Source organism: Gracilinanus agilis, chromosome 2 (assembly GCF_016433145.1).
Source record: "Gracilinanus agilis isolate LMUSP501 chromosome 2, AgileGrace, whole genome shotgun sequence".
NCBI lineage: Eukaryota > Metazoa > Chordata > Mammalia > Didelphimorphia > Didelphidae > Gracilinanus > Gracilinanus agilis.
The window spans coordinates 126,737,685-126,757,126 of NC_058131.1; the positions used below are offsets into that span (position 1 = coordinate 126,737,685).

General features: G+C 35.7%; 1 protein-coding gene across 1 annotated transcript in view; it reads right to left on the bottom strand.

Annotated features, from left to right (window-relative positions):
- TMX4 (thioredoxin related transmembrane protein 4) overlaps positions 1–19,442 on the bottom strand; it is a 108,780-nt gene that overhangs the window by 46,194 nt on the left and 43,144 nt on the right. The window contains exon 3 of the mRNA XM_044663400.1: positions 616–661. Coding sequence (XP_044519335.1) covers positions 616–661 — 46 coding nt within the window. The remainder of the gene's footprint in view (positions 1–615; positions 662–19,442) is intronic.

Consider the following 19,442-nt stretch of genomic DNA (forward strand, 5'->3'; position numbering starts at 1 on the left):
AAAATGAAAAATATAACTTGTGAACTACACTGACTTCAAAGTGTTTTTGAAGACCACATATTAAATCCTGCCCCATCTGTCATTATAAAATGAAGTGGTATACTGTTACCTCTGAATTTGCCTCAGCAATGATTGGAATGAGCTAATACAGTCTTAAGAATTCTTTTCCTGAGGAATAGTGGTTTGGAGAAAACTAAAGTGTCTGGCCTTTCCACTGTGTTTAACAATATGGGAGGGAAACAAATTAGAGGACCTTCCACAGTCTATAGGCCTATGATTTACTGCATAAAATGTAATGGATTTTAATAAATATTTTTGAAGGTATAATGGTCAAGGATATAATATCCAGTCCAAAGAAATGATACTTTTAGTTAGTGATTTTTTTTTTAAAAAAAGGGAACTAGAAAACTATGAATGCTTGAATTAACCTCTATAAAGAATAAAGCATTGAAGAAAGAGTTAAATTTTATAAAATCCAGATCAGGATAGCACAAAGCTCAATAAAAGGTGATTGCAGTAGACAAAATAGGATTTGTTGTTGACATTTTTAGAGAGTGATTTCTGCTTATACTGGGAAGTGAAAAGTTCTGTTCTCCACCTGATATCCAAACTTACTGGAAAATAGTTGGAAGTGTAGTGACAAAGAATCGGCCACTCAAACCTAAGGAAGATAAAAGAAGCCACATTAAAAATCATACTTAATAGGACAATATCTGAATTGCTTAGTTTTCAGTCTTAGAGACAGAAAATAGGAATTAAACATCTTTTCAAAATTGTATCTATAAAATCATGATACTTTTAATGTCTATTTATATTATAGAATCAAGACATCATTCAATTCTATGTATGATAATTTACCTACTACTTACTTTTTCTACTAGTCAAGCACTAGTGTTAAAATTTCTTACATCCATAATTTGACATATTTTCAACTGTTAATGACTGGTCATCCCAGGATTAGTTAGATGCTATGTCAATGCTACTACACACTCAATATCCTAATACTAATAGCGGATATTTATGGTCTACAAAGCACTTTGTTATCTCATTTGATCATTACAATAACCTTTTATTCAGGTAATGTAGATTATGTAAGTTCCCAAACCCAATATTCCTTATGCTTTTTATAGAGAATAAACAAGGCCATTTTTCTTTTCTCTTTTCCCCCTACTTTTAAGGTCCTCTTTTTCCTCTTGATTTTGTGGCCATAATTTTTTAATGTAATCATAATATATACTATTTTAATCCTTTCACCTCTTTATATATTTTCCTTAATTTCTTTATAATTTCAATATTTTTCATTTCTAATAACATAATACAATCCATTATATTCAAATATCAATCTATTCAGCCATTTCTCCCTAATATTGATCTGTTATTTCCAGCTACTTTATCATTACAAAATATTCATGTACATTTTCATACATACAGAGCTTTTTACCCACTCAAGAACATCTATAGGGCCCAATCCTAGGAATGAAGTCTCTAGGTAAATGAGCATGAACAGCTTTACAGCTCTTAATGTATATTTCCAACTTCATGGCTGCTCTAACAATGTACTCTTGTTAGGCCTGCTTCTCCATATTCTTATCATCATTTAATATGATCAACTTAAACCATCTGGTTCTCAGTTCATAACAGACTCAATCTCTTGCCAGGTCCATGCTCTTTCCAAAACCAAGTCTTTCCAGCTTGCTTATGCCCAGTAGAAGTTTATTTCCAATGCCACAACCCCTCATGGATGCATGATTACCTCTATAGCATGATAAGTATTTAAGTAAAACTTTTGCAGAATATTTATGCTCTCTAAACCATTGTTGTTTCACCAGAAACTATGTCTGATATGTGTATACTCAGGCTTAAATCTACTACTAGTCTCATGAAAGTATGTGAAAGGTCTCCAAATATCGATCGTATTTAACTTATCTAATTTATCTCCTTAAATTCTTTTTTTGTTTGTTTGATTTAGCTAGTTCTGAGAGGGGAAAATTAAAACCTTCCATTATTATTATTTTGTTATCTATTTCTATCTGTATCTCATTTAGTTTTTTCTTTTAAAATCAGGATGCTATAACTCTTGTGCATACAGGTCCAATATTGATAATGCTTTATTATTCATTGTATTCCCCAACAATATATAGTTACTCTGTTCATCCCTTCAAACTATATTTCCATTTTAGCTTTAACTCTGTCAGAGATCAAGATGACTACCCCTTCCTTTTCTAGATCAGCTAAGGCATAGTATATTCTGCTCTAGTCCCTCACCTTCACTCTATGTGTGCCTCTCATTTTCAGTGTGTTTCTCATAAACAACAACTTGTCAGGTCCTGGTTTTTTGTCTTTTCTGCTATCCATTCTCTTTGTATGGGTGAATTCATCCTATTTTCACTCTGTGTCATAGTTTGTAGCTGTGTATGTCTATCTGTTCCTCTGGTTTGTCTCCATTTTCCTTTCCACCATTTTTCTTCTCAGATGTCCATTTTACTTTGACCAAAACTTCTCCAATTCACACCTTTTCCCAAAAATCCTCCCTTGTTCTCCAAGTTCCAAATAGGCCCACCTTTCCAAAGGCCTCTCCCTTATCCCTTACCTTTTCTTATCCTATCCACCTTTCCAAAACTCCCTTCCTTAACACCACAACCATGTTAACTTCTTGATGAGTTCAATTCTAAAAATACCTCCCTTAACTTGTCCTGAGAGTCTCTCTCTTACCCTCTCACCTTACTACCCTACTTCTTGACATATACTCCCTTCTAGGTATTCCTCCCTTTTCTTATCCCCTTGCCCTTCTTTCTCTTATTCCCTCAGTCCCCCCCCCAAGGAGACTCACATCCTCCTTCCTTCCTGTTTCTCTGAATGCTAAGAATATTTTTACTCTTTTAATTGTGTATGTTGTTCTCTTTTTATCCCAGGTCTGATAAGAGTAGAGTTCTAGTACTACCAGCCCTCCACCATGGCAGGTCCTCCACTCATTCCTCCTCATAAGAGATAGCCACTCCATTCTATCTCCTCCTAGTCTATTCCACTACCACTTTGGCTCATTCTATTACATTCACCTCAACCTCAAGTATTCCATTGATACACATCCCTTCAAAATAGCCAGGCAATTATGCAATCACCCAGAGCCACTGATGACATATTCCCATACAGGAACCAAATTCTTTGACCTTTTGAGTCTTTTATTACCTTATTATGCTTCTTATAGATCAAGTTTTCTGCTGAGTTCTGGGTTTTTCCCCAAGAATAGTTGAAACTCCTTTAGTTCATTAAATATACATTTTTTTTACCTTTCATAATTATGTTCATCTTTGCTAGATGTTATTCTTGATTGTAAACCCAGTTCTTTTATTCTACGAAATGCTGTGTTCCATGTCCTACATTTTTTTAATGTTGCAGCTACTAAGTCTTATATTATTCTGACTGTAGCTGCAAAGTATTTAAATTGGTTTTTTCCTATTGCTTATATATTTTTTACTTAACTTAGCTACAGAAATTAGCAAAGTGCCTGAGCATTTTTACCTTTGGGTTTCTTTGAGATAATGATTGATAGATTTTTTTCAGTTTCTATTTTATCCTCCGATTCTAGAATTTCTGGGCAGTTTCCCTTGATGATTTCTTGGAGTATAGTGTCTAAACCCTTTTTTTTAATTTTATAACTTTCTGGGAGTTCGACTATTCTTATATTGTCTCTCCTTGATCTATTTCCCAAGTCAGTTGTTTCTGTGATACTTCATATTCTCTTATATTATTTAATTCCTTTGGTTTTGCTTTACTATTTCTTGCTGTCTCAGGAAATCACTAGCTTCCCCTTGCCCAATTCTAATTCTTAATACACTGTTTTCTTTCATAAGTTTCATAAGAGATCTCTTGTTCCATTTGGATGACCTTTCTTTCATAATTTTCTTGATTTTATTACATTTCTTTTATTTTTTCCCAAACTTTTCTTTAACCTCTCTCATTTAGTTTTTGAGATATTTTTAAAAGCTTCTTCCAAAAGCTATTTTTGAAACTGTGGCAATTTATCATATTTCTTTACTGTTTTTGAAATAGGTATTTTCACTTCACTGTCCTGAGTATAAGCTGAGCCTATAATAACTATCAATAGTTATGTTCTTTCTCATTTGCTTGTTCATTTTTATTTATTTTTTAAATTTTAACAGCCATGACAACAGACTTAATTATTGACTTTTTATTGGGGGTGAGTGGGTAGGGAGGAAGCCCAGGCAGGGTTCATATTGTATAGGAATAGGTTACTTTATGTTTCAGAACTTTTTGTGTGTGTGTGTGTGTGTGTGTGTGTGTGTGTGTGTGTGTGTGTGTGGTTTTTTTCCCCTGGGTCCTATTTAGTTGTTCCAGTTTTTACTGTCCAGAGCTGGATGTATACTCAGTTCCCCCACAACCTCTAGTTCAAACCCTAGTCAGTGACTGACCTCAGGTGCTCCACCCAGAGCCTGGGGGCAGTTATGCCAGTTTAGCTGTAAGCAGACAGTCCGCCTCCCCCTGTGGCAGTATCCAGAGACTCTACTCTCCTGGGAATGTCCACAGCTGACAGGGACCCAGTCCCTCAGCAACCACACTTGCTAGTGTGTGTTCCTTCCTCACTCCTCCTCTCCTGTTGTCCCAGCCTGGGATTCCTCAGATCTGTATTCCTCAGATCTCCAAAGTCCCTCATTTGTTACCAGCAAGGTTTGAGTTCCTGCCCTTGGTGCCTGGCGTGTATAGACTCTGTAGTGTCCACTCCTTCAATTCTCAGCTGTGGGTCACTGGCTGGGGCTCTGGAGCCTATGGCACAGCAGACACAGCTGTTCCCAGGGCCCTCCACCATGGATCCAGCAGTATTCTTGGGAATGCAAGCTCCACAAGGCAGGGTTGCCCAGAGTTGATGTCACTCTGTTTTCTCAGTTCCTATCCCCAGGGCCTGTGGCAGTGAGCCTGAGGCAAGGGATCTCCAAAACCTTCCTCCCGTATTATCCATGGCTGTTCAGTTTCACTCCAGACTCCTGTCTGTTTTTGCCACTTTTAGCATAGATTCTGTGGAGTTACGTTTGGTTGTTTGTGGGGAGGTATTAGGATAGTGAGGAAGCTTCATGCCCTATTCCACTATCTTCCCACTAAAGGACACTTTCAAGGTAAAATGCTATAACTGCTTCACTGAAACTTATTATTTTTCCTCTACTTGCACCCTCCTGTTGATCTATATCTCCTTTATAAGGAGAAACACCCTATATGAAGAGATACACGATTCCTATAGAAGGAATGTAGAGTACAAGTAAAGGAGACAAAAACATGGGGATGGCTGAATGAAGATATTCATTCTAAAAGTGCCACTAAAATTCCCTGAAATACACTATTAATGGTAATCAACTAAGTAAAAGAGAGATTCTTAATTTAATTATCCATTCATTCAACATATATTGAGTATCTATGATGAATAATAAATTATTGTATAGAGTACATATAGTTTTATAAAACAATCTCTAACCTCAAGAAAGTTAGAATCTAGTAGTGAAACAGAGAGGGGATGGTGTGCAAAGGACAGGGAAAACAACAGAAAAAAATAATTATGTAATAAATGTGATGGTATATCATTATTTTTAAACAAATGAATGACAAGGAAAAGGCAGTGTAAGATTAAGTAGGTAGTTCCATGAAGGATAAATTGGTATGGAGAATATTGTAGTAAAACCAGAAAGAAGGCAGGAAAACTAATTAGAGAATGAATTATTGCAGTTGTCTAGCATGAGATCATGAAATCAGAATGTCATCTTATACAATTCTGACAGGTTAGAGTTAATCTTCTTAAGACAAAATCTTACCAAACTTGCAAATAACCCATATGTGCAAGGAAAGGCTAACATATTCAATGACAGAAAAAGGATCCAAAAATCTTGATAGGGAAGAACACTGGGCTGCTTCTATATGACAAATTACATTGGGATATATAAGAAGTTAGATACTTGAGTTTAAAGAACAAGACAGAAATGCCACAGTTAGTTAATAGCTCATCTAAAAAAAAAAAGTTAGTATTATAATGGACTACAAATTCAATAATACAATATGGCAGCCAAACGCAGTAAGGTGATCTTAGGTTACATTGGAAAGGAAGAGGAGGGGGCGGCGAGGTGACAAGGTGGATAGAGGGGTTGACCTGGAGATGGGGAGGTCCTGAGTTCAAAGCTGGCCTTAGACATCTCCTAGCTGTGTAACCTTGAGCATGTCACTTAACTCCCATTGCCTTCCCCTTGCTGCTTTTCTGCCTTGGACCCAATACAAAGTATTGATTCTAAGACAGAGGGTAAGGGTTAAATTTTTTTTTAAGAGAAGATTTACAAAAATGTACAGGAATCAAAGGAAAAATATTAATTTCAGACCTCAAACTTCATTATAAAGTAGTAATCATCCAAAGCATTTATTTCTAGTTTTAAAAAATAGAAAAAATAGATCAATGGAACAAACTAAAAGCAATGACAAACATAATAATAAAAAAATAGCAGTGTATTCAGAGCAAAGAGGTAGTAAAGCACCATTGTAGTCTATTCTGATCAGACTATAGCTGAAATGTTATGCTCAGTTCTAAGTATGACACTTTAGTAAAGACACTGATTATGTGATCTGCGCCCACACAGAAAAGGGGAGAGACACGTTCTGATGACCTCAAAAAGAATAACTAGGAACAACGGGTGGAAGTTAAAGAAGCACATTTTGACTTGAAAGAAGTAAAGCCTTTTAACAATGAAGAGTTATCCATAAATGACAGTGGTTAGTTGAGGAGATAGTGGGATATTTTTTCTGGAAAGGGGGCAGTAGGCCAAAAAAGTTTGGGAACCACTGGACTAGGCAATGGGGGTTAAGTGACTTGCCCAGAGTCACACAGCTAGGAAGTGTCTGAAGCCAGATTTGAACGTAGAACCTCACATTTCTGGGCCTAATTCTCAATCCAATGAGCCACCCAGCTGCCTCCCCATTATACATATCCTTCTAGACTAAGGGTTCCTTACTTTCTTGTGTCATGAGCCATACAATGGCAATGTGGTAAAGTTTATGGACCTCTTCTATAATTATGTTTCTATATGCATAAAACAAAATATACAAGTTAAAAGGGAAACTAATTATATTGAATATAATTGTTAAATCAAAAAGAAAAAAGCGAAAAAACAACAAAAAACAATTTGATAGACCCCAAATTAAAAACCTTTTTTCTACTGTAAGGATAAACACTCTATTATATGTATCATTCTAACTTTTCCCAAATTTTACAATGGTGAATTACACATAGAAAACCCATGCTTATATTTCTTGGATGAATCTTCACATTGCCTCTATTTTTAATAATTTTTAATGTACCAATGTATCCTTGGTACATTATTCAAAAAAGGCTAAAATGGTTCAAATGTTCTTTTTCTTAATGACAGGCCAGAAGAAAGATATTTTCATGAGTTTTCCTCTTATCTGTCTGTGATATCCCATAAGTCTGAATGCAAAACTGTGGATTAATTGCCTCCAACTGGCCCTGGGTAGAGTCCAACTTATGAACAAGTTGTGTTCTGAAAGTCTTTGTGTCATTTTTTTCCAACTTGAAGCACATTTCCTACAGAATCAAATTGCAGCCTAGATAAACCCAGGAGTCTATTTAACCTTTTAATGCTATTCAATAATGTTAAAATGATTTTAAAATACTCCTGCAAAAACAGTAATAAAACAGATGAAAGTCTAGAACTGAGGTCTTATTAGCATAGGGGACTCAAAAGTGATGAAACTCCCTCCATCAATGTTGGGTTGCACCTTCTCTGACAATTCTAGTCTGAGATTCCTAGCCTGGGTAAACTTTTCTAGAACCAACAACAATAACAATAATCACAAAGCTAGCATTGGCAAGCAAAAGGGAACTTTAGGAAAAGAAATTCGAGTGAACAACATCTGGGCAGAAGGGAGGCTGGGAGCAGGTTTGGCTGCTCTGCCCCTTACCTAGCTGGGGTGGAGGGACAGAGTACTATCATGTAAGTCACGTGTTCCCAGGCAAGGCGTTGACAGCCCCTTCAGTGCGCCTTAGAGAGCTGAGGATGTAGCAGGGACCCAGGACACTACAGAACAAGGACAACATTCCATCCAGGCCTTTCTGCACCATCTTTGCTCCACACCCACTCTAGTCCCTCTCGTGGCGAATCAATCCTTCCACTGCTGAATTCTGCTATATTTTCTCAATAAATCTTTGCTTTCTCACAGAGCTTTGTACAGCCTTTATATTTCTACCTATACTTCAGGGGCTATTTGTAACTCTGAGTGCAATGACCTTGGCATATCAGGTAAACTCTTTGGATTTGTTTCCTCATTTGTAAGTGACTGACTAGAAGAGATAGGAGGACAAACAGATAAACCTTTTATTTCCTCTTATCTTTTTCTCTATTCCTTACAGACTAATAATTAGGTATTCTGCTCACCTGCAGCTGAAATAAGGACATTTAAAACCATTTACTTTGGAGTGATGACTTTCTGGACAACTGCATCTTGAGATGAGGTTTTGTCTTCTTACAACAAAGAGATGACAGCTGCTCTCATTCATTTTAAAAGCTGAATCATTACCCAAGGCAATTATCTGTAATTATGACTTCAGAAAGATGCAAAAGATGATCAACATTGATTAAACTGAAAATATAATGTATATACAAAAAATAAAACCTTTTCATATCTGAAAAATTATATTCTAAAACATCTTTAGTGGACTTAAAAGGAAGAAATGTATACATATGTGTATGTATACATATATTTTCTATATAGAAAATCACATACATACATGCACACAAATATATTATTAATAGGTACAGATTTAAAGAGAGATTTTATGTTCCTCTATTTGGATTTTTACAAAGACAACTGAATAAGAAAGAGACATTTTTCAAAGGCCTTTATAAAAAAAATTTTACTGGAAGTAATGAAAATGTAAATATCTAATGAGAAATAACAAAGGGTACTATAACAAACTACTTTCTATAAAAGACCTTTTATAATTGCTTTGAATCACAGTCTAGCAGAAAAAAATGATTTTTCCAACAGATTTCCGGAAAAATTTTACCAAAAAATCTATCAACTAAACACATTGTCTACTTGGTTCTTAATATTCAAACCCTTCTGAGATCAAGATGATTTGTGTGTAACCCCCATCTAAGGGATGAGGAAGAGATGAAATGTCAGTTAATACCAGGAGAATTTATTAAAATTGTTTAAAAAGCAAGTGCATCCAATTGCTTTAGCAGTGACAGCATTTACTATTTTATTTATGTTTCTATATTACAAATGAAGAATTTCAATTAAAGATAAGTGTTTGAGGTAAAAAAGCTATCTTTTAACTTGATCATGAACTATTTTCCCTCATGCTTTATGTTCAATGTTTGGCAAAGCTGTAGATTTTTATTTTTTCATCCTGTGGAGAGTAAATGTAACTTACAACTTTATAGAATATATTTCAAAACTGCAAAAGCCATGGACAACATGAACACAATGCACTTTTAGAATATATGATTATTTTTATTTTTGAAACCCTTACCGTGTCTTAGAATCAAAACAAAGTATGGATTGCAAGGCAGAAGAACAGTAAGAGCTAGGTAATTGGAGTTAAATGACTTGCCCAGGGTCACACAGATAGGAAAGTGTCAGAGACCAGATATGAACTGAGGTCCTCCTAAACTCCATTCTATCCACTGTGCTATCTAGCTGCCCCTTGATTAATTTTTAACAGCGATATCATTTCTCAATGTTGTTATTGTTCGACTGTGTCTAACTTTGCCACTCAATTTAGGGTTTTGTTGGCAAAGATACTAGAGTGGTTTTGCCATTTCCTTCCCCAGCTCATTGTATGGATGAGAAACTAGGGCAAACTTTGATTTTCATCTTGCCTTTAAAGCATCTTTTTAAAAACTTCCTTCATTTCTTTAGCATTCATGCTTAGCCTAAGCTCATTTTTGGCGTTAGCATTCCAGTCTGTTTACATAAGACTCTGACCATCTTCTGTGTTAATTCTCCATTTCCTGCTCTTGCTTCCATTTTTTTTTTGGTGTCATCCTTAAATCAAAGTTAATTTAGAAGTTCTATGAGTATGAACATTAATCTCTTTGGATAAACCATTTATATTCATGGCATCTGAATTTCTTTCTAGAGATTATTCCATTCCTAAAGTTTATTCTACAAATGATTATCTTTCAATAATTAAAATCTGTTCTCTCCAAAATTAAAGGCAAATTTTAGACAAGGAATATTTTAGACTATTATCAGCTGTCTATTTATTATTTACAATATCTTTTAAAATGATTTAACTACCATCTCCAAAGATTCTTTCATTTCTACTAGATTTTAAAAGTTCTTCCTTTTTAAGTCAGATCCAAACCTGGAATAAGGGTTTGTTTTTGTTATTTAGACTCATTTTTGATAAAATTATCATCAAAGTCAAGGCAACTTTTTATATAAGCTTCTCTGCTTTCAAAAAGAGCTCAAGCTGGGGCACCTGGGTAGCTCAGTGGATTGAGAGCCAGGCCTAGAGACGGGAGGTCCTAGGTTCAAATCCGGCCTCAGACACTTCTCAGCTGTGTGACCCTGGGCAAGTCACTTGACCCCCATTGCCCACCCTTACCACTCTTCCACCTATAAGTCAATACACAGAAGTTAAGGGTTTAAAATTAAAAAAAAAAAAAAGAAAAAGGAAAAAAAAGAGCTCAAGCTGATACCCAGACAGATAGCTGGCATCCTCAAATCACTGCCAAAAAACACCTCAATGTCATTTTAAAAAGTATGACATTAAAATAGTTAACTCCCTTCCTTCCTATTCCACCTTCGTTAGAGAGGCATCATTTGACAAAAAGATAGATAGATAGATAGATAGATAGATAGATAGATAGATAGATAGATAGACGGACGGACAGACAGATAGGAAGAACTATGTCTTACTTATTTCCACTTATCAGTTCTTTCTCTGAAGGTGGACGTACATAGGTCATTTTCCAAAAAATATTTCTGTTGTTATGCCCTTTTCACTCTTCATAATTTCATGTAGGTCTTTCCATGTTTTTTTTTCCCCCAAATTAACCAGTGGTCATTTCTTATGGCACAGTAGTATTCCATTACAATCATATACCACAACTTTTTCAGTCACTACTTAAAGAGCATCCTCTCAATTTACAGTTCTTTGCCACCAAAAGGAGAGCTGCTACAAATATTTTAGAATATATAGGTTCTTTTCCTTGATCACCTTAGGAAATAAAACTAATAGTTGTATTCTGGGTCAAAAGGTATATACACAAACTGTGGTACAATCGAATGTAATGGACCTCTGTACCAGCAGCAATGCAATGACCCAGGACAATTCTGAGGGATTTATGGTAAAGATGCTGCCCACATTCAGAGGAAGGACTGCAGGAGAGGAAACATATAAGAAAAACAACTGCTTGAACGCATGGGTTGAGGACATGATTGAGGGTGTAGACTCGAAACTACCACACCAATGCAACCACCAACAATTTGGAAATTGGTCTTGATCAAGGACACATGACAAAACCTGGGGAAATGCACGTCGCCTATGGGTGGGGGGACAGCGGGGGGTGAAGGGGAAAGTAAGAACATGAATCATGTAACCATGGATAAATTTTCTAAAAAATAAAAATCATTAGTTATCATATTGTATCCCTCCACGTTCCCTCTCTGTAACCCTGACCCTGCTCTTCCTGCGGCTCTCCCCAGCCATCTCTCCCCTCCCCTCCTTCCCTAGCCTCTTCCCTGGGCTCCCTACACTCTCCTCTTCCCTAGCTTAATTAATAAATATTTATTGAAAGGAAATAGCAGAAGTACATATCACTATGGCCTGGATTGATTTAGGAAAGTTTTATGGAAGGAAGTAGGGCTTGAAAGAAGGGGACGATTTGTAGAATACAAATATTTTACTAAGCACAGGGTCTTAGTTTTAAGTAAATAATAATAAAAAGATAATATAAGAAATGCCAAGTTATAACATTTTAAATTATAAAATCAGGAAATTATATTGACATGTAAAAAAATAAAATACAAATATGAAAAGATGATGAATTCAATTTTGGACAAGTTGATCAGTTTAGAGATGATTTAAAAAAAAGTGGATGAGATCACCAAATGGAGTAGTATAAAGGAAGAAGAGAAGAAGGATAAGGATAGAGGACCTGGAAGAGGATCTAGTAAAACTGACTGGGGAGTGGCCAGGTAAGTAGAATAAGAAGAATCAGGAGAGAGTGGTATCCCAAAAACCTAGGGAGAAGAGAACATCAAGAAGAGAGTGTTCAGGGGGCAGCTGGGTAGCTCAGTGGATTGAGAGCCAGACCTAGAGATGGGAGGTCCTAGGTTCAAATCTGGCCTCAGACACTTCCCAGCTGTGTGACCCTGGGCAAGTCACTTGACCTCCATTGCCTAGCCCTTACCACCCTTCTGTCTTGGAACCAATACAAAGTGTTGATTCTAAGATGGAAAGTAAGGGTTTAAAAAAAAATGTTCAACTGTAAAAATCTGAAAACAATTTAAAAAGGATAAGGATTGAAAAACAGTCATTGGTTTGGGCAAGGTCACCAGTAACTCTGGAGAAGAGCTTCAGATGAATTATGAAGAGAACCTGATTATAGAAAATTAAGAAAATGAGAGGAAAGTTAAGTGAGAAGAGTTAAGAAGAAAGTGGAGGCACCTATTGTAGTGAGCATCCTCGGGGAAGTTAAGGTAAAAGAGACATAGGATGATAGTGGGTGGGGGTGGCAGAATCAGAAGTGGGGTTTCTGGCTGGAGCATGTTAGTAGGGAAACAACTAGTAGGTAGGAAGAGATTGAAGTTGCAGAGCGGGGATGAAGAGACGATGTGCTGGAGGAGACAGGATGGAACAGGATCAGTATGCAGGTAAAACGGCTTGCCTCCTGTTCTATATAGTTCTATCAAGGGGAAAACTACAAGGCAACAATTTTTAAAAAGTCAAAAGCGTATAGAATATTAATACCAAGTCTACAGAATTTCAAAGTAATAGTAACATTATTAGTAAATCCAGATTTTGTATTTAAAATAATCTTGCTATCAGCTCAGAAATAAATACTGGTATGAAGTAAATACTAAGTCAAGTCAATGGGACTGTCAAGATAAATTCAAGCAATCCTTTTTAGATTATTAGGTAATAGTAAACCCATTTAAGAAATGATTTTGAAATTTGTTAGGAAAAAATGACAACCATGGGAGGGTAAAAGAGAATGCCTTGCAGAATTTATTTCTCTAGTCAGTATTTCTAATAATGTATTATTCTATATGCTTTACTATTTACCTCAAAATATGTCAAGGGATATGTCAAAATATGTAAATTCCTTGAGAATTTAAAGTATTAACCATTCTTAAAAACTACTCTATTTGAAGTTGTAGCTTTAGGAATTTAAAATGAATACAAGAAATAATTAGATATCTTAAAAAAGATTTATTTGTGTTTTGTTACAAAAAGCATACATACATACTTACACTTTAGGTTAGTCAATGAAGATGCCTCCCAGAAATCAGACACTACATCAGGAGACTCTGAGTGAGTCTTTGGATATAATAAACAGAACTGTAGGGATTGGGTCATTTATCACCTTTGGTGCTCCCCATGTGCTGTTTTATTTTTATTTTAAAACCCCCGTGCCAAAAAGAGGGAATGCCCCCTAATGGCTTCTGGATAAATGTGTCTCAATCATTTTCAATATGTTAAGAAACCCCCAAATATAGTCAGACCCTCCGTGAAGTGTATAATACTTTTGGGCCTTTATGTATCCTTATATATGAAACTAATATGTCTCCCAATGAATCAAAGGTGGGGATTGAGGAAATTTAATATTAATCTGTACTCCTTTTTGGAACTTCAAGACAATCTTTGGATTTGAAAGGGGAAAAGTTTAATCTTAAAATTTAAAGTTACGACATATTTATCCTCCCTCCCCCCCACCCTAGCCCACCCCATGCCGGGCTGAATGAGGGTAGAGACAATTTCTCTGTTTATCTGCAAAAAAGCCTTGTGGATAGTAAAACAACTAAGCAAGCTAGGCAAGATCAGGCAGAGAAAAGTAGACATGTGTGCTGTGAGGCCATTCTAAATATTCCATGACTTCTGGTGTCCAGAACACCAACCTCTTGTCCAAGTAATGTTTCAGTTCTCCAATCAAAGAGGGATGGGAAAGGGGCATCACAAAGAATAGAACCTGGAGTAGGGAGAGGAAGGAGAGCCTTTATCCTTGGAATCCGGACCAAGAAGGCATGCGGTCAGGCTCTGGACTGGGGCCAGCTTGCAGGAAGAGGTGGCTAAGGGAGCTGCCGGCCACACATAGCTGGAGCCTTTTATTTCTCTGGCCAGCTTTTTATTATTTAAGAATAATAAATTAAGATACAATCCCCAGAGAATTGTAATCATAACACGATAACTATTTTCAAGAATATGAAGAGGTCACACACAAGGAAAAGCCACTAGATTTATTTCTTTTTGTCCCTAGAGGGAAGAAGCAGAAACAAAGAATGGCCAAGTTAGGCTTGGTGTCTGGAACAAATCTCCTTTCAAATAGAACAGATCAAAAGTGGAATAAGCTATCTTGACAAGAGGTAGATTCCATTTGCTTGGAGGTCTTTAAGTGGAGGCTGGCTGACCACTTCTTGAATATTTAGATATGTTATAGTGTCAATTTTTTTGTTTCATAAGGATTGAATTAAATGGCCAATGGGGTGACTTCAAACTCTAAAATTCCATTATTGTTTACTATTTGGTATGTAGCTAGAACCTTCTAAGAAAATCGAATTCCTGGCTCTTCCTCTCTGTTGTTTAGCACTATGTGCTCAAAGGTCCTTCTTCTCTTTCTCTGTATCATATTCTTTTACTCTCCAAACTCCTGATTCAGTCCAAGTTACATTCCAGTCTCTTCTTTGCTTTTCTTCTTTATTTTCATTGAAGCTCTTAAATTATTATTTTTCTAATCAATACTTCTAAAAAACCTGTAATGTAGAAAAGTACTCTCAAGCCCTTTTTACTCTCTACCAGAAAGGAGATTGTCCTGTATTTTTAGCATAGATACTTAACTCTGGCCAAAATACAAATACTACAAATTCTAGGCAGGTTATTGAAAAATTTCCCTACTTTCTTCTCAGTCCTAGATGTTTTCACTAGTATTTGTTTTTGTTTTGAGAATATTCAATTTTAATCTTAAAATTAAAGATTACATCTTGGACAGCTTGTATTTGAATCAATACAACTCAAGACCTTTAAGAACAGTTCTTCTGAGATGGTTAGTAGAGTCAAATTTTCCCCAGTTAATAGTACTCAGTCCATTTTCAAATCATTTAACTTCTGAGTCTCAGTTTCTTCAACTTTTTATGCTTCTTTAAGAGTCAAATTTGATCACTAATTTTCTTTTTAGCTCTGGTCATTTCATCAGGAATGCCTGGAATTCTTCTATTTCATTAAATATCCATTTCTTCCTCTGAGTAATAGATTCAGTTTCACTAGGTAAGTGATTTTTGGTTGTAGGCCTAGATCCTTTGCCTTATAGAATATCATAGTCCATGCCCTCCAGTCCTTTAATGTAGAAGCTGCTAGAACATGTATAATCCTGATTGTGATTCTGCAATATTTGAATTGTGTTGGGGTTTTTTCTTTCTGGCTGTTTGTATTTTCTCCTTGACTTGGGATTTATGAAATTTGGATATAATAGTTCTGGGAATTTTAAATTTAGGATTTCTTTCAAGGAATGATCAGTGCATTTTTTCAACTATTTTCTCTTCTTGTTCAAGAGCATCAAAGCAGTTTTCCATATGATTTCTTTAAATATGGTGTTCAAGTTCTTTTTTTGATCATAGTTTTCAGGCAATCCAATGATTCTTAGATTATCTCTTCAGATCTATTTTCTAGGACATTTGTTTTTCAGTGAGAAATTTCAAATTTTCTTCTTTTTTTCAATTTGTCTCATTGGGTCTTGCTGTCTCATGTAGTTGCCAGTTTCAATTTCTCCAATTCTAATTCCACGGGACTCATCTTCCTCCCTAAGGCTTCTCTTCGAGGGAATTATTTTCTTGGCTGAGATACTTTTCCAGAGAATCTTTTTTTTTTTTTTAAACAAGCCTTCATTCCAAGCTGTTGAGTGTTCCCATCATTCTCTTCTTCAATCCTTCCTCTACGTTTCTTATTATTTGTTTTTCTATCCTTCTCCAGGTCTCTTCCAAGGGTTCACTTCGAGCCTGACATTTCCCCCACCTTCCCCTGAAGCTTCACACACCTTCATTTTTGTATTGCTGTCCTCTTCTGGACTTGTATTTGGTTATCTGTCTTATTGAGATATTATTTCTAGTTTTTTCTCTGTCTTTTGCTCATTTGGGGGTTACTTTTCCCTTGAGCTTGTCTATATGCTAAAGCTTTCCTCAGTTCCTGGGTGGAAGGAGTACTGTCTCATGCTTGTATTGTGCCTGGGATTGACTCAGCTGTCTCGGTCTTAAAGTGAGCACTCTGTAGAGGTGGCCTTGTTGGCCTCCACTACTAAAACCTTGGACAATGGCTGCCCTAATCTAAATCATCATTCTCCTTTGGAGGATGCTAACATCCTGACACCTCAATCCAGCTTCCTTTCCCTTCAGTTAATCCTCCTTATTTTACTCACATTGTCTTCTCCTTCTGTCCTTATTTTTATACTCTTCAAGTCCTTCTCCTTCAGGTCAATTATTTTTTCTAATCTCAATTTATTCAGTCTTTTTTTTCCTCCCCTTCCTCTGCTTCTGCTCTCCCATCTCCTTGACTGCTTCATTTGCTGACTTTATTCATCTTCTCTGCTTCTTCCTCTAGTCCTTCTCCTCCTTTAGATCATCTCCTTTTCAAGTCTTTTCTGCTTAAATCGTAGGATCATGGGGTCAGGAGACCTTAGAGGTCACAGATCCTAGGCTCTTTATTATAAAGATGAGTCAAATGAGGAGTCCATCTCTTCTTTCTTGATTTTTTCCGTGAACCCCAAACAATCTTCTCTTTCAAGTCAAGACCTTTTCTTTCTCCAGCTTGAGTCCTTCCTACTTTCTATTCTCCATAAGCCTTTCCATATTTCCCTTCCCTTTACCTTCATAATTTCAATACCTGACAAATAATCACTTTTTCTTCTTCTGACGCTTACTAGCTGTGTGATTATATGAAAATCACTCAACTATTCTAAACTATAGGGAACACTTTGAGACTGTAAGTTATAGTTGAGTTGTCATCTCTGTTGATTGTTCTCAATAACAATAACGACACCAACTTACATTTGAAAAGTGTAGTTATCTCTGAAAATTATTTTTTATATCTCTATTACATCACCTGGTCCTCACAATGGCACTGTAAGTTAGGGAAGGCATATATTATTACCCTTACTTGACAGACAAAGAAATTGAAGCAGAGAAATAAACTTATCAAAGACATTAGTTAGATGTCCATTGGTATGTACATCTAGTACAATTAATATGAATGGGTAAAGCATTGAGCTAAGTTGAATAGGAAGAAAAGAGTGGGCTGAGTTCCTTTCAGGAAAGTACAAAGTTCTTTTATTAATTCTAAGTTTCCCAAGAAATCAAAGGTCTATTTTTTCTATTGCAATATTTAACCATTTGCTGTAAAGCAACAAAATATAAATGTGTTCGTCTTTAAAAATAAAAATAAATAAGTATGATCTCCAAAAAAAAAAAAAGGCATCAGTTAGGTAATGGCAGAGTAGGTAGGGCGTATTCAGTCTTCTGATCCCCCAATCCTCAGTTCTGTGTTCTTTCCCCCATATCATATTACCACAAACCTTGTCTGCCTAAAAAATTTGCTGATAAAGAACTTTAAGGAATGGTCTGAAAATTTCATTGTAAAGAACCAAATTCTCCTTTCTGAGGTAGTTGTTAAAGTCAATGTACATCCCTGACCTTGGCAAAATTTTCATTTCTCCTCTGAGTTTTGAGATGAATAAGAAATGTATACTGCCATAAAGGAACATCTGGTATTCTTTGTCCTTGGGAGTCAAGTTCATATGTATAAAACAGAAAATTCAAATTTGTTCTCATTAAAATTAATTGAAGAAATCAGCTTAATTGAAACATCATCTGTATTACACAGTATTTGCTACATAAAGGAAATGTACCCAGATCTACAGTTCAGTGAAGTAAAACTATTTCCCTATGCTCAAGTTGAATTGTCATTGAACTTTGTTCTTATCCTGAGATTATATGTTGCAGTTGTTTTGTCCAATGTGTTTTCCCTTTTATAATCCTTTAAAAAATCATCTTGAAGCACCACTGTTTTCTGTTCTAAAATATGTAAAAGATTTTTATGTATTAAATTAAACAAATTCATGACAAATGCTTAAATTGTAGGCCCAATTCTATTATAAGCACCATCAAAAGTCTGTATTTCTTTCTTTATAAACTTCATACACAGCAAAAAGTGAACTTCTCCCCTAAAAAAACAATAAAAGTATTGATATAGCTAGGCAACTACAATAAAGTAGAACATTAATGGAGACAGTTAACTAAATGGAAATTTTTAATAGGGTGCTCTGTTAGAAAGCTTTCAAATATCAGAAGAATTTATTATTTTCCATTGCTCATTCTGGGTCCTAGAAGTATCTAAACATCAAATAACTCCTTGAACTTTAGCATCAAAATAACAACCTAAGTTCAATATTTGAGATTTCAGAATGGAAATTTAGTTATTTATAAAAACATAAAACTTCTGATTTGAGCCCATTTGTTCTTACTATCCTTACTTCTAAAATGGAATTTAAATATGATCACCATTTATCGTTAACTCAACAGTATCAATACTAGGAGAAATTAAGCATTCCCATTCCTTTGTCATTCAAAAAATAAAATAAAATTTAAATTTATTGTGAATATAGCATACTTAACTTCCAATTTATTTATACGTTCTTGCACCAAAGCCATACTCTGTAGTATGATGCCTCATAATAACATAGTCAAAACAAGATCTCAAAGTCTATGGTAGTAAGAGCCTGGCTCTGAGAAATTCTTTTTTTTTTTTTAACCTTTACCTTCAGTCTTAGAATCAATGCTGTGTGTTGGTTCCAAGGCAGAAGAGTGGTAAAGGCTAGGCGATGAGGTTAAATGACTTGCTCAGGGTCACACAGCGAGGAAGTGTCTGAGATCAAATTTGAACCCAGGACCTCCCATCTCTAGACCTGGTTCTCAATCTACTAAGCCACCCAGCTTCCCCCTCTGAGAAATTCTAATTAGAAAAGGCTTTGAAAACAGACTATGTGTTTGTTTTCTGAAGATACGGTCAGCTAAAATCAGATGGGCACATCGCTAGCTGGTAATCAATCGGCAAATAGTTTTGAGCCACAGTCAAATGAAAAGGAGGTTCTTAAGTAATGTAGTAGGACTTGTAGCCAGTGGAGAAGACTTCAGTTTGAATCTTGGCTCAGACACTTATA